General features: G+C 40.1%; 1 protein-coding gene across 5 annotated transcripts in view; it reads right to left on the bottom strand.

Annotated features, from left to right (window-relative positions):
* LOC146505567 (ankyrin-3-like) overlaps positions 1–15,664 on the bottom strand; it is a 95,090-nt gene that overhangs the window by 55,192 nt on the left and 24,234 nt on the right. For 4 of the 5 annotated variants that reach the window (XM_085183005.1, XM_085183001.1, XM_085183002.1 and 1 more), the window contains exons 2-5: positions 3,842–3,943; positions 3,473–3,571; positions 1,224–1,322; positions 536–634 (exon numbers count right to left, since the gene is read on the bottom strand). In XM_085183005.1, the coding sequence (XP_085039131.1) occupies positions 536–634; positions 1,224–1,322; positions 3,473–3,571; positions 3,842–3,943 (399 nt within the window). Of the gene's footprint in view, positions 1–535; positions 635–1,223; positions 1,323–3,472; positions 3,572–3,841; positions 3,944–9,794; positions 10,413–15,664 lie in introns of those variants that run through there. The other variant, XM_085183004.1, reaches the window with a different exon arrangement.

Raw genomic sequence — 15,664 nt, 5'->3', positions numbered from 1 at the left:
TGAACGTGCTGTGACTTGAAAGTGTACGTGTGTACGAGTTCCACAGACTAAGCAACGTTAATCAGAGCAGTAACAGCAGCTGTAGAGAGGAGGCAGGGAGCAGAGCAGACCTCATCAGTGACCCGCTCAAGGTCACTCTACCTCCTCCGTACACTACCAATCAATGAAGTTCTGCCTAGTCCCTCATAAAGACATGAGGAGGGAGGAGAGGAGGTGGGGCAGGCAGAGGAGAATAGGGGAAAGATAAGAGAGGGATCATGTGAGACAAAAAAGATGAGAAATAGACAGAAACAGGAAAGTGAAAAAGGAGACAAAAAGATGAAGACACCGATGGAGACTGAGGCAAAATGGGGGGTGGAGGAAAAAGGGAGGAAGGGAAGGAAACAAAGGAGGAGAGGAGATGGAGGTGGTTAGTACAACAGATAAAAAAAACCTTAGATATGACAGTGGCATAGAAAATGCACGGATACATACTGCAGAGAAATGGACACACATGTGAGCACAAGAAACAGACACACACACGCGCGTACAGTACCTCAGTGGCGATACTCTGGCTGGAGCTGTTCTCCAGAAGGAACCGCACCACCTCCAGGTGATTCTCCTGGGCTGCCATGTACAGAGGAGTGAAGCCATTCTGCACACAACATGAACCAAAAGACACACAATATTTTTCAAACATTACACAACAACAAACACATTAACCTTTACTGATGCTTACACAAGAAATGATTCCACGTTTCCTTGTATTTAGCCGTTTTAAACTTGGTTTAAACATAAAGTTTCATGTGACTCCTAACTCCTGACTCTCCTAACATGTCATAAATGATGACTATTATAGCAACTGATCACCTTTAAAGTGACATATACACACTGAGGATATGTTAACAAAATATGTTCCAGGGGTCTGAAGGTAAAGAGTTTTTCCTCTGCTTGCTGTTTTATTTTGGACATTATCAGAGAGAAAGAAGCTGGCTTAATATTTTCTCTCGCTTCGATCTAATAGAGTTAAATGTGAAATGCAAGGACAAGCAGTTTCCTGAAGAGGCAGAGGCCTAGTTGGCATTATGCCAGTTTCGGTCAGTGAGGATTTCTCCCTGTATGTCAGCGACTATCTGATATAGATCATCTCAACAGCAGTGTAATTATACCTACCCTAAAGCCAGACCACCAAGACCTTGCTGTCATTTTGACATTGACTTGCAGGCATTTTGAGTATATCCCACCTGAGATTGTGCGTTGACATTGGCTCCATTAGTGACCAGCTCTTTGACGACTTCCGTTTGGCCAGCCAGCGACGCTATGTGCAGAGCAGTGTTTCCTTTCTGGATTACACGGAACAACCAAAGGAATGCGTGTTAAGCTCTGTCCCACCTGTCCCACTGTATTGCTTGTGTGTATGTGTGCGTGTGTGAATGTGACTGATTGCCACTATGCTCTTCATATATCCACGTCAGTATCTATGTGCACCCGTGAATCCCCTTACACAGATCACATGCTTGTACTGCTGGCATTCCAGCTCTGGCATCCCCCTGCATGCAGTGCCAACAATGTGTCACTTCCTATCCCGCCGGTAAATAAAACTAGTGGAGACTTTTTAAGAACCTGTGCAGTTCCTTGTGAGGGCAGAGTCGACCCTCAGCCTGATTCATGCCCACGTGATCCTGATGCTAGTTGGTCACAAGGTTCTTTTGCACAATAGCGATCAGTCACGTATAGTGTATACAGTAGCAGGGAACTCTGATAGCCATGGCTCCTAACAAACAGACAAGTTTCCCACTCAAAGCTGCCAAAGATGCCAAATTACAGTTATTTGCAAGCATTGCTGAATATAAAAATTAGTTTAATGGTTAAAACTCGGATTTCTTCTATTTCAATATGATTTGTAGTTTTTTTTTTGACAGATTTATAAAATATCTGTGTTTTGATACGCTGTCACTTTATTTTAATATTCATTTAGTCACCTTATTATTGTTGACAGGCTAATTGTACTTATGTTTATACCTTTATTACCTTTTTTACATGCTGTAATGACCTTTTTTGGAGCATTTCAACTTGCTATACATCAAAATATAAGTAATTAGGCCATAGTAACAAAATAAATCACAAGAAATGCAGTAAAAGAAATTGAAAATCTTCTTTCTACGCACTAGATATAGAAATGTCATAGCTATATCCATCAAAATTGTAAATGAAAAAAAGTTGCACAAATATATATAGATATATTTATATATAGGGAGAAGAGATATTTATATATTCATATGTGTCTAACGAGACACAACATTAGTACAATACTACATGTTTGAGGCCAAACGTTTCAGCTTTTGTTTGGAATCGTGTTCATTCAGATCTATCGTAGCCTTTATGAGTTATAACACTTAAACAGCAGTGTTAAAGAAGTGCTGGCTGCACTATTTGCAGCTAACTGACAAGTTACATTATTTAGTTTTGCAAAAATACCAACTCCTGTGCTTGAAAAAATGTGCGAATGTTTTCACAGTGTACATCTGAGCACTGAAAACACACAGATAAAGGCAGGTGAAGATCTTGGCCGTATTTAAAAAAATTATTAGAAAAATACTCCTTAAATTCCTTCATGCTGAGAACCCTCAAATATTTTTGGCTAAACAAACACTATGAAAACCATTTTTAAGTTAATGTAATCCAGTGCAGCGATGCCACTACAGCTCAAAAGATCAGTTATTGTATCACTGACTATTAATGAACACAGGACTTCTTGTTTAACTCTAGCAGGGGCTAATGAACAATAACTAGAATCAAACAGAGACGCTGTTGCTAAACAAGAATCCTCGATAGCGTTGCCTCCTCTGGCTGCTTAAAGAGGAAACTGATCGGCATTAGGATGCAAGCAGACACAGGCATATCAAACGAATCCTCGAGCATCCTCCAGGTCACAATACAGAAATATTTTAATTGGGAAGATTTTTTCCTTGATCTTGAATATTTTATTGTGTCTTATGTTTATGTCAGCACTAGGCGTGTGGCCTGGGGCCCAGAGGCTGAGCCAAACCACTAAATGGCAGTAAAAGGCTTGAGGGGACAAATATGGAAAACATTTTCAGTGGCTCTTCCTCTGAACTCCTTTTAGATCAGAATTGAGATGCGTCCATAGCAAAAACCTGTCTTATTAAAATATATGCATGTTTTTACAATACATAAAATAACACTACAACTGGTTTTACTTATCTAGATGTTTAATACATACAATTCTTGCAACACACTCTTTTGCTTCATTCTAGCACACCTTCTATTATTTTTGCATGGCTAATTACCTTGTCTGCTTCCAGCAGTAGTCCCCATAGACGTCATTAAATATTGATCCAGTATCAAACACTAACAAAGGCTGCACACTTCGTCGTACTGATTCTGCATACTGTTTAATCCTACAGAGATGCCATGATTCGCGCTCGGTCCAAATATAGTCTTCCATTATACCTGATGGAGTTGGTCTTACCTTTGTGGCTGCATCCACAGTGGCTCCGAGCTTCAGCAGCTCAGCAACAACCTCTACATGTCCCTCCTTGGAGGCCAGATGAAGAGCATTTAGACCATTCTAGGAAGGAAATGTTTATAGGAGTTAGCGGGTCTTATGCATGATGAGATAATATGAGATCACGTTTGATTGTGCATGATACATTGGCTAAAATCATCTATGTTTTATTTATGGTAAGATAGTGTTTATTAAGTTATACATGAATCTTGTAGTCCTCTTAAATTTAGCTTGGGAAGCATTGCAGTTTAATGTGTACCCTAACATGCTTCTTTAATTCTAAAATCAATGAGCATGCATAAGGACATGACAGTTTAAATGGTAAAAACTTACTTGATTGCAAATGTTAATCTCAACCCCAGACTTGAGGTAGTCAAGGACTTTTTCGAGGTTCCCTGCCCGGGCAGCTCGTAGGTAACTGGCATTGCTATCAGACTTAAGAGGAGGAGGAAACAAAGAGAGCGAAAGAGGGCACGAGAGGCAGATGAGAGAGAGAGCAAGAACAAAGAGAGACGAATTAAGCACTGTCTTGATTTAAACATAACACATCTTTAAGCCCACAGTAGAACAAAGCATGTGCATTACTGTACCAGGTAGAACTCTGTCATAATTTCTCAGACATCCAAAAACATCTTATCTTGGCAAAAAAACAAAGCTAATATCCACAGATGCAATGTGTCCATTTTTACACCGCGAACAAAAAAAGTCTACTTGTGCTTCAAAGCGAGAAAACGCAAACATTTCAAGAAGTAAATCCATGAGAAAGCCAACAGAGCCCAAGCATATCTTCCCGACAATTCACATCATCCTACATCATCCATCAGATCCCACCGGAATGTTATTGCAGCTTTGTTAAATCCAAATGTCCATGATTCCCCAGTGAAAGAAGTTCAGTGACCGGGTGGTCGTTACAGCTGCCACAGAGACCTCCTCTTTTCCTCTGAGATGTTTTCTGTCCACCAGCAAAGCAGTTATGACTCTACGTTGCCGTGCTATGAGAAGCAGAGCATCCGCTGTTCTGCTCAGCTGTCCTTTATTTCACTACAGAAATAGGGCTTTGCACACCAAAATATAATGATGAGGCAAGCATTTTTTTTTTTTGCCCCATAACAAATGTGGTGAGCATGTGCGTGTAGAGAAGAAAAGAAAGGGAGGGAGCAAGATGGAAAGGAGGAAGAGAGAAGAAAGAAAAAGAGAAGGAGAAAGCTAAAAAAAAAAAAAGAGAAAAGAAGAGACGAAGGTAGTTTCTTTTCTGTGTTCATGTTACCTCAGAGGACATTAGGTCTGACATAAAATGACACACAGCAAACTCTGCACATTTTGTCTCCCTTCTTCGCAGCAGCCTTGCAAAGAGCATTTTGTAAAACTCAGCACTGGTGCTGCTGAGAGCAGGAGGGAGAGATGCTGTGATATGCTGCTTCATAACAGGGGCACAAAACCAAATTCCCCTGATTTATCAAAAGCCCAGACTTGCTAAATTTAGCTTGCATCCAGAGACATGTAGGATAAACGCAGCAGGGCAATGGTACAAGTGGTTATCCAATGTTGTATTCTCTGCCTCCCCCTCCACTGTGCTTGTCCAGAAATAACTCTGACGAGCATAGAGGGATCTGACCCTTTGCCAAAATGTGAGGGAACAAGACACCAGTATTAGATTGTTCCACTAGTCTGTATAAAAGTTTAAGAGGAAAATATTTCTGTTTGTGCTCTTGCACACATGTGTGGACAAACAAATTAATGGCAAATGAGGCAGTGTTAACTGGAACCCGAGTCATTTCCTGATTACAAGATTACAAGAAACCATTAAGCTAAAACTTATATATCTGCAGCCACATCTAGAGATTTCTACTTCCTTTTTCCATAGCCCCAACCCTCTGAGGAATGTGTGATAGCACTGAATCACTAATGATATTTCTGCTCTTGTGGCCTTGAGAAAAAGTCATGCGTGGTACCGAACCAGCTTGATAAGTAAACAGCAAAAATGAGCCATGCACCGAGAACAATTAAAGAAAAATTCAGCTCTTAACTTTATCAAATGCATGTGCAGAGGTAATATTATAAATGTCTCAAAGGTCTAAAGAGGCATAATAAAAGCTTGAGATTCTTTCTTAAGATTGATGCTCTATCAGTGTGTGTGGCTGTGATTATCTTAGCATTACTTAGCATTAGCACTGCTGAATTGTACCGGGAAATAGGGCTGTGATACTGAAAGCCTTTAAACATCCAGTGCTATGCTCTGGATCTTCTTCAGAGAAATACCTCCAAATAGCTTTATAAACAACGTGATGCAATGTAAACAATCTCCAGAGCAATTAACTTAAAATTAAGCATAACCTTTACTTAAAATTCAGCATAATACAGTGAGTAGGTTTTTTATGATAACCATGTGGCCCAGCCACAGTCAGCAGCCACCCTCTTTCTTGTCATCATTTTTATTTTCTGTCTTCTGTTAGGTCTGCGTTTCATTTGTTTTCAACCTACCTTACAGTGAGAAGTGCTGGCTATGCAGGAATGGTGAGAAAATATTGATATTAAATATTAAAGGGGGGCTGTGAAAAATAAACAAGCAACACCATGATGTCATTTCCCCTCCAAAAAACTTCACACACATTTTTCTGCCGCAGAATTAAACACAGCATAAATTCAGGCAGGCCTTGAAGTCGAGCACATTCCACAATCCTGTAGATCATCTGACTTCAGTTCCAGATTACATCAACTTGCTCATCAGACACTCTTTTATGCATCCTATGGGCAGTTCTCATAGAGTTCATACTATCTAAGATGCCCAACTCATCCTTTCATGCTGTTTTTGTCTTAATCAGCGTCTATTATCACTATACACTTAAAGGGTGGCATGTCACATCACAAAGTGGAAATTACTGCATATGGAAATAATCTCATTTTAACTATAGTGGTTCTGAACAATATCGAAGATGGGAAGGACACATATAAAATGTTTCTTTGCCAAAACTTAAATGGGTATTGCCTTTTTGTTGACTTCATGCTTCACTTACTGAAGTCTCTCCACATACTATAATATCTGTGCAGCATATGTTTATGTTTCCCACCAACTAAGATGTTTCCTACTAACTGCCATGTGTCCTCACTGTGAAGCATGCTCTGCAATGTCTAACCCACGTATGAGCTCTTGAGTGCATCCAAATGCGTGACCGCTCTGAAACCCCCTGACATGGAAATGCAAAGGTCACACTGCTGTGGAAAGACAGCATGCACCAATACTGCTGCTTGATTTACACCATCAAATATTACCTAGGTCGAACATGATATCTAATGCAGCCTTTAATCGTTTAATACAGATATTAAATGAGGGATGACTGGTTGGCAGCAGATGAGACAGAAAAAATCTATAAACTTCATTACAGAAAAGTTACTTTATTAAGAGCTTTTACGTGTTTCTATGACAACTTGCATAGTCTTTTAAACATCACATGGTGCTCTTTGCTTCTCGCAACAGATTAAGTAGTCCACATCCATATCTACATTATTGCTGATTTCAGTTTATCCCTTAATACAGTGACCAAAACGTCCAGCCCCACAGCCATCCCCATCTACGTCTAACGTGAGGGATCTTGGAGTCTTTGTGAATGAAGTATTACACAGGACTGGGTATGAGATTAGTAAGAGAAATATTATTAAGCCTCCACAGATCAGAGGTTCAAAGAAAATGGGGCCATTAAAGACTAGGTTAAGCCTGAAGGAAAGCATTAATCTCATGTTAGATAGAAAGTAGAGGACGAGAGCGAAATCTGGCACACAAGTGCTAACGAAAAAAGCCTGAAATTATGCCATCACTCCAAATTAACATCTTAAAGAGTCAAAAAATTGAGCTAACTTTCAGGTAAGATGCTATAAAAATGAGAATTAACCATATGAGTTAAAAATTAATAGAGCCCTGTTGCCACTGCCTGCAGATGCTCTTTGAAATGAAGAAAAAGAAATGTGAGTAAAAAGCAGCTAGGCCTTTGTGCTGGCATTTGATGAACCAAAATGCATGTGTTTGATAACACTACAGCACCTGTTTCATAGAGTGGATACGCTCTTTGAAGAAGAACAAACCCTTAAAGGTTCAATCTCCCTCTTCAAAAAAAGGGAAGCACAGGAACAAAGCAGAATCCCTACTGAAATTTTGATAGTACAGATTTCGAATATCTAGTAAACATTCCCTGTTTTTGCTGACATGATATAGACTGTAGGCTGGTAACAATGCATGTGTGGTGTCAACAAATGCTACTCTCCCACAATAAACTTGGAAAATGAGAATCTACTCACAGCAACATTTTTGGATAAAGAAAATAGATCTGTTTTCTTTTTTGTTTTTCTTGGAGTTTTCTCTCCTTCCAAAGGCAAATCTGATATCCAGTTATTAGAATAAAATTAGCATTACAGTATGACACAAAAGGATGAAATTAAGTAAAAGCATAACGGTCAGATTTTGGGTGGGTCACATCATTCACTTCTTGAATTTGAATTTCATGATCCTTTGCTGCTGCTGTTTGTTTTCATTTTTGCTGAATCTGTAATTGGCACCTTTTCGCTTCATGACATCAATGCAGTGATAGTCTATCTGGATAGAAGGTACTTAGTATAAAGAACTGATATCCTGTCTTTCCAGACTACAATGATGTCAGCTTGGCACTATACACCAAGCTCACAACAAAGCAGAAGCTCGCACACTGAGTGGAACAGCATTTATATAGCACTTTTCTAATCTTACTGACCATCCAAAGCACTTTAGACTACAAGCCACATTTAACCACACATTCATATAGCGCTTTATTATATACACTTTAAATACCAGTCACCCGAAGTCAATTTAGAATCACTAATGAGCCTAACATGCATGTTTTTGGACTGTGAAGTCCAAAAACACGCATGTACCTGAAACAAACCCAAGTGGGCATGTGCAAACTCCACAAAGCAGGACCCCAGCTGTGCTTCAAATCAGGACCTTTCATAGCATGAGGTGACAGAACTAACCGCTGCACCACAGATAAAAACAATGTAGACACACACGCGTTGATGTCATCGCTGTAGGCGCTGTGTGAACTGAGGGAGCTTAGAAGAGGAGAGCCAGACCAGCAGCAGCTGTATTGTTTGATTTTATCCCCTGCTCTCCTGACAACACAAAACTCACAGAGCTCCACAACTCTACAAGCACAGAGCCAGGGGCATTGAGTAACAGGCCACATCTTCTATGAGTGCCAAAGAACCTCATCTCAGCAACCACAACATCCATTCCTCTCAGCTCTAAATAGTCAAACTTCCCAAATCCCCAGCCTTGCTTATTTCCCCATGGAAGCTTGACTTCTTTCTTTTTCACCGTGCAAAATACAGAAAAGCTGCTGCTGATTAATCCATCATTTCACTGTCAACAAGCTCACACCAGAAAATCTTAATTAAACCTTTTAGAGACATGGATGTTAAGTGATAACATGGTATCTATATGAAGAGATGTGACATTTTTTTAATCTTCTCTGATTTTAAATGTAAGAGTTGCATGTACCATCAGCCATCAGCACATGGCTGTAAATATTAAGCAGACAAGTGGTTCTAATAAAGCTTTTAGGCGAAGCGGCAGTGACACACTGTGTGACTTAGAAAGCAAAAGAATGAATGAATGAGGAAGTAACTAAAGTAAATCACTTTGGAAAAAATTCATTCATCCAGAGCGAGAGCAACAATGAAACAGCTTTACTGAGAATATTATCACACTACAGTAATTCAACAAAAGCTTCAGCTGAACTCACATATTTACCTACCTACATCCATCACTTTTTCTAATAAAAACGACATGTTTCAGAGTATTAAGAGCTAAAAATATTGGCAATGAATTCCAGAAAGTAGAGTTAATTTTCGGCTTAGAGCTAGGAATGCTCTTTCATGTCTTCATTCTAAGCTAACTTAAATGTGTGCAAACAAAATGTGAAATTAACTGAAACTACAGGTGAATATATGAATGCACAGAGTACAATTTGGATGTGCTATTGTATGGGCAAATATCAGTCCAGTCAAAAAACATGATCTAGTATTGCCATGCAGGATCAAACAATCACACAGTCACTTCAAGCTCTGTTCATCAAGATCAGCTGACTTTCCATGTTCATACGCAGCCACAGCCTAGTACAAATGAATGACATGGGACCAGTACCATTCTAATGGTTCACAAAATGGTTCTAAATTCACAATATTAACCTCTGAGTGAGTCAATAAACAAAACTGCAAAATAAATCAAATTAATCCAGGCAGAAATTCTAGCACTACTCACTTGGGTTAGGAAGACAGCACCCTCCTCCACCGCCATGATCACTTTTTTTCCCTCTTTCTCTCTCTCCTCAGAAAGACAAGCAGTGAAACCTGAGCTCAGAGTGGCCAGCCAGCCAAGCAGTCATTTGCTAAGTCAGTCCGTTAGTTAGTCCTGCCCTTATCTCAGCCTCCTGATCATCCATCCTATCCACTCAGAGGAAAGAGCAAGGTGCAACTTGTTCAGTTAACAAAGGATTTTTTTTTTAAACTAAGAAGTGCTAGCATAGCAGTAATTGGAGGCAGCACCTTCTTCTGCCTGGTTGATGCCCCACACACCAGACAAAGGGATGGAGGGAAGCTGAAGATGTATTCCAGAGGGTAAAGGAAATTGATGTCAGGAGGAAAAACTAGAAAGGAGGTCTACACAGCACTGCTGTAGCGAGTAAACAAAGCACTGAACATCTCGTAGTCTTTCACGCTGCAGAAAGGACACATGCCAAATCCCCTCTGCTGCCTCTCTCCCTCCCTGTCCCCTCTCTGAGTCTTTTTTATCAAATGTCAACAAGAGTAAATCCCTGCTGCCTCACAGAAGCCCCAGAAAGCACCTTCAAATCAGGGAGTGTGCAGGAAGAGCACCCTGACTTACCATAATAGCTGAGGCTTCTCCCTCCCTCTCTGCCTCCTTCCTTTTCTTTCTCACCTTCATTTACTCTCAGGGTAGGTAGGTGGGCGTTGCTACCGTTATCTTGATATCCAAGGTTGGGTAGGCAATGACGGACAGGGGCCAAACTGAAAATAGCAGCTGAAACAAATACTTTCGCTAAAATGCCACCCCCCCTCAACCCCTCTTGTTATCCCACCCACTCGCCCCCTTTCTCTCCCACTCATTCTCTCTGGTTCACTCTCCCTGCCTCACACAGGGTCTGCCAGCACACGGCTTTTTATTGTCATCCTGCTTATCAGCTATTTTCCCCTAACAAAAGACCAGTTTGAGTGTTGTGAGTTAATGTCCCGGCTGGGGCGGCTCTACCTAGTTGTGTAAAATGAGCCAGGGGGATCTGAGAACATGGGAGCTAGCAGCAGTGAGACTTTGCGTGCCTACTGGGGTGGTTTATGGGGTTTATAATTCCAATAACAACAGACAACAACAATAACACCACACACTATCCTAGGGGCAGGTGGATCCGAGGGGCACCCCCAACGGTCAATGGGGATATTTTAACAGAGGATTAGGGGCTTTTCCGTCAGTATTAGGGACACCCTCTGTCTCTCCACCTCTCACCCCTCAGCAGGCACGCCCCACTTCTCTTTGCAGATTCTGCTGGATAATCCCCCCACACAGTAAGACAGCAACCAAGTGAACTCACTGCTCTACATGAAGAGCTGGATCTGATCACTATCTGTATGAGCAAGTTAAGCATAACATCCAGCATAACTAGTGAGGTGTATATTTTATCCAGGATTATTGCACCTGTGGGTGGCATGCAATCTGATCATTCATCTTCCAAGACCACCCGCTGCTGTTATGCTTTCACATAGCTTTCAGTTGCATGTTTATAAAGCTAAAAGATTGGTCCATTGCTCCAACTGCACATTCGCAGTCGATAAAGCAGAAAGACAATGTGATAATAGCCATTATAACACTACATATCAACACGTATCTTTTTAATGTCAACAAACAGCATGAAAAGACCCCAAAACACCATTTATTAGGTGGTTTTTATCTCTCTCTCTCTTTTTCTTCTTAGCCCTTTTGTCCCATTTCCTGTGCAACACTGTGCACTGTAGCCCTGAACCTCTCCCTGACACTACCTGATAGAGCTGTACGTGAAAATGCAAATGTCTAGATCAGTCAGATTGGACATTAAACTAACTTCACTCTGCCAGCTCCTTAGTATAAAATACAACTGTACCCATGTGGGAATAACACAGGGAAATGTCCAGGAAATTCACAGTGAGTGAATGGGCATCTTGTATCATCCCTCATATAGATAAAATAGAGTATTTCCTTTAATGAGAATGAAGTTTATTTTGTGTACATAGTAAAGAAAGAAAATCATCAAGTAAAAAAAATTTAAAGTGGGAATGCAGGGCCATGGCATGGAGAAAATGAGATACACAACCGGTTAACTACACAGGAAACGAAGGGCGAAAGGACCGTGGTTAAAGAAATTTAAAGTGCTTTGAGATCAGTGCTGTTGTTAAAAGATGCTATAAAAGTAAAATAAACACATCTGAACTGAAGCTCAAAAGTAAAACAAAATAACGTTTTTGTGCTTTTAGAAAATCCAGCATGAGCATAAAACCCCCCCAAAATACATATTACTAATACTATTTTCAGATAGATAATCTAATCCAAAGATTATCTAAATAAATACTGTGGTTAAATGCCAGCATATTGAAAATCCCTAATACGTTGCATGTAATATTTTGACAATAAATTGTTATTTTCTTACTGGGGACTCTCCTGGCAGCAGAGAGTATCACCGACACTGATGTAAACACAGACAGAATAGTCAGTCACATGCACTCCATCTCTCAGCAAAGGCCAGTGCATTCTGTTACTATTCTGGATGAATAACACCACTGCATTCTGGGTATTTTCCAGCTCTATAAACTGCCAGACGACAGATAAAGAGAGTTAGGGACAATCAGCGGGAGTCAGGGAAATTTAAATGCAGAGAGCGAGAGAGGGAGACTAGTGCACGTGAGAAGTGGCAGAGGGAGTGACAGATGCTCTGGACCAGAAGTGGCGAGCTGAACATGTGATTGGTGGATCACAGGTCCCTTCACAGTAACGCTGCAATGAGCAGCCTTCCTTGGAAAAGGCATGGTTACCATGGTTACGGGGGAGGTCACAACAGAAGGGGAAGAGAGTCGGGCCTACTTATGGAAAATTATCTTTTCTGGCACTCACGACTGGTAGCGGCTGCCAGCAATCACAGCCACTGGTTTAGTCCTGGTTTAGTATTTTACTTGGAAAAAACAAACTATATATATATATATATATATATATATATATATATATATATATATATATATATATATATATATATATATATATATATATATTTAATATTCTGATGGCATTTGTGTGGTATTTTAGTGTGTGTTATTTTAAATCGTATTCTTTGAGGCTTTGAGCACTTTTATATTTAGCAAAAATAAAATAAATTAATTTCAAGAAACAGAGAGCCTATATGTCTTCCACCATTTATTCACCTTCACACACACCCATAGCGATGTCAGGGTTTTTCCTTGTATAGTGCAGAACCATACGTCACTGCAAAAAAAGGATGAACAGAATTTATTTTATTTGCTTTAACCTTTGTTTTACTTACTTAAAATCTAAACTGGACGTAAACACGTTACTTTATTCAGAGATAAAAGTTTTGGGAGGAAAAATATTCTGCCACCCTGCAGTAATAACATGGCAGTGCATTTTCTGAAAATCCAAATGACAAACTATTTTCAAATAAAATTACCAGCATGATACACAGCTCAGCACACTGTACTCGAACAGTTCTTGGAGGTTTTTGTCGTACTAGAAAATAAATGTCTTTGCAAATTGTTGCCCAGCTTTCCTTTCCAGATTACAAACACTTACGAGAACTGAGCTACCCTACAGAGGCTATAAAATATCACACTTTCATTATTCCAGGGTGTATGCTTAAAAGTCTTTTTGAAAATTTACATCTCACACACCCCCACAAGCACACACACGCACACATACACAGATATTTAATGCTCCTGCTGCGTGAAGCGTGCTCAAGGGCACAGCTCCCCTGTGTCAGCTGGGACATGAAACCATTAGGGAGGGAGGTTAGGAGGGGAAGTGAGGGAGAAAGCTGGAGAGTAGGAGAAGGAAAGGAGAACATGGAAAGTAGGTGAACCACTCAATAAGTAAGCTTCAACTACAACTATGCAGTGTGGCTAATATAATCTAGCTTTTAAAAACTAGTACAGACCGGAGTAAATCATCTTAAAAATATCTGATTAATACATTTAATATTTGACTTAATACATTTTATAATCAAGTTCCAGTATTTCCTTTGATTCTGCTGCAGCCGTGTGTAGGTAATTAAAACATTTCTATCACCTATTATCATGTTACTGTTAGTACTACTGTTGCACATGACATGAAATGTCCTGTCTCCCTGCTGTCTAGAGCCAGTAACGCTGACACTGACATGGGTGACATCATAACGTCGCATTGGATTTCACCTGTATAGCTAAATCTACACACAAGTGCACCATACTCGATCGATAGCTGTCGCGCCAAAAAGTCATCCTAAAACAGGCTCCAGAAGATCGATGGTCACACGGTGTTGCGCACAGGCACGAGGAGAAAACAGACCTTAGGGCGGATAAAAAGTCACAAAGTAGGGAGAGACGGATAGGGCTCTGGGCTAAAAGGGCAAAGAAAATTAAACAACATATCAGAGTCTGGCTTTAATTCAGAGACGACTCCTCCTCTTTTTCCCTCGGCTCACCATCTCTAACCTCAGTTTGACCTGCAGAAGACTCTGCTGAGCAGTCAAACACTGGACTCTGGTGGGCAGTCTCCTGCATGACAACTGTGCAAAGAATCGCAAACCTCACTGTGGAATTAGCTAAGCATCAACAACACCAACAGTGTTTTAGTGGATAGAATACACATCCAGAAGAAAGACAAGTTATAATGTAGAAATGCATTCGTAAATTCATTTAGATTCCTTGTTTGTGTTGTTCAGTTAGACAACAATGCATCAGTCAGAGATTTTGTTTGGAGTGAACTGTGATAAGATGCTTCCCCATTGATACACTATTCTGGCATTGAGAAATGTTTTTAACCAGGAATTAGAAGTCTCGAGCTTTGCAGCACTGCTCAGATTTAGACCCAAGACCTCCTTACTCTGAGGTAAGGCTGCTACTAACCACTGAGTGATTTTGCTGCTCACAAGGACTAATGATTTTTGGACTCATCACTGCTACTTGTACAGGTGGTCGTAACCATATATTAAGCTACAATACAGTGGACTGTGAATTCTCAAATAAAAAAAAGTCCAGTAATTATTCAGCGTGTTTTCACCAAGCAGACTCACATGTTTTCAACATGTTCATTTCAATAACCTATCATGTGCACTTGGTGAGAAGTGAAGCAATTTGAAAGAAACAATAAACCCATAACCACTTTAACAGACCTTTTGTGTTTAAAAAGGGGCAGTCCTCTACAGTCACATTTTCATGTGAGTGAGTTTCCTTTCTTTGTGACATAAAAATGTGACATAAAAATGCAAATGACTAACCGGTAGATGGACTGTAATGAGTGTAAGACCCAGTCCTGGCTGAACAGCAGGTAATGAGCTGTGGGAGCTGAAACTGCAATACGTTTTATAGTGTGTGTGTGTGTGTGTGTCTTTATATGGACTAGAGAAAGAGGTACATGTGACTTATAAATAAATACATTTGAAAGTGTGTGTGGGGGTAACACATGAAAGAAGCTAGGCTGTAAAAGACCTGAAAAAGACAAAAGCTTACAGTCCCAAATGTGATGACTCACAAAACGCTCAAAAAGAAAGATCTGAGGAGAAAATGTAAATGTGAAACATGCATATATAAAATTGAGCAGCCTGAACCGACATGATTAGTCTGAATAGAGAATTGGCTTTTTTTCCTCTGTGTCAGTTTATAAGGCCTGTTTAAGCTACTACCAATGATCTGGAGGAAAAGGAAGATGAACAGAGGCTCATGATCTCACTTCATCAACTGCACACATCATTAGTGAAAATCTTTACTCCCTTGCTTCACTAAGCAAGGGAGCTTCACCTCAATTTCATTCTTGAGGTCAAAAAGGGAATGAGCTTCTTTGGTTTACAATCCTACCCTTAGTATGTAAGCAGCAAGCTAACT

This window comes from Neolamprologus multifasciatus, chromosome 13 (assembly GCF_963576455.1).
Source record: "Neolamprologus multifasciatus chromosome 13, fNeoMul1.2, whole genome shotgun sequence".
Classification (NCBI taxonomy): Eukaryota; Metazoa; Chordata; class Actinopteri; order Cichliformes; family Cichlidae; genus Neolamprologus; species Neolamprologus multifasciatus.
The sequence above is the reverse complement of the archived record's forward strand: the minus strand, read 5'-3'. Positions and strand labels throughout refer to the sequence as shown.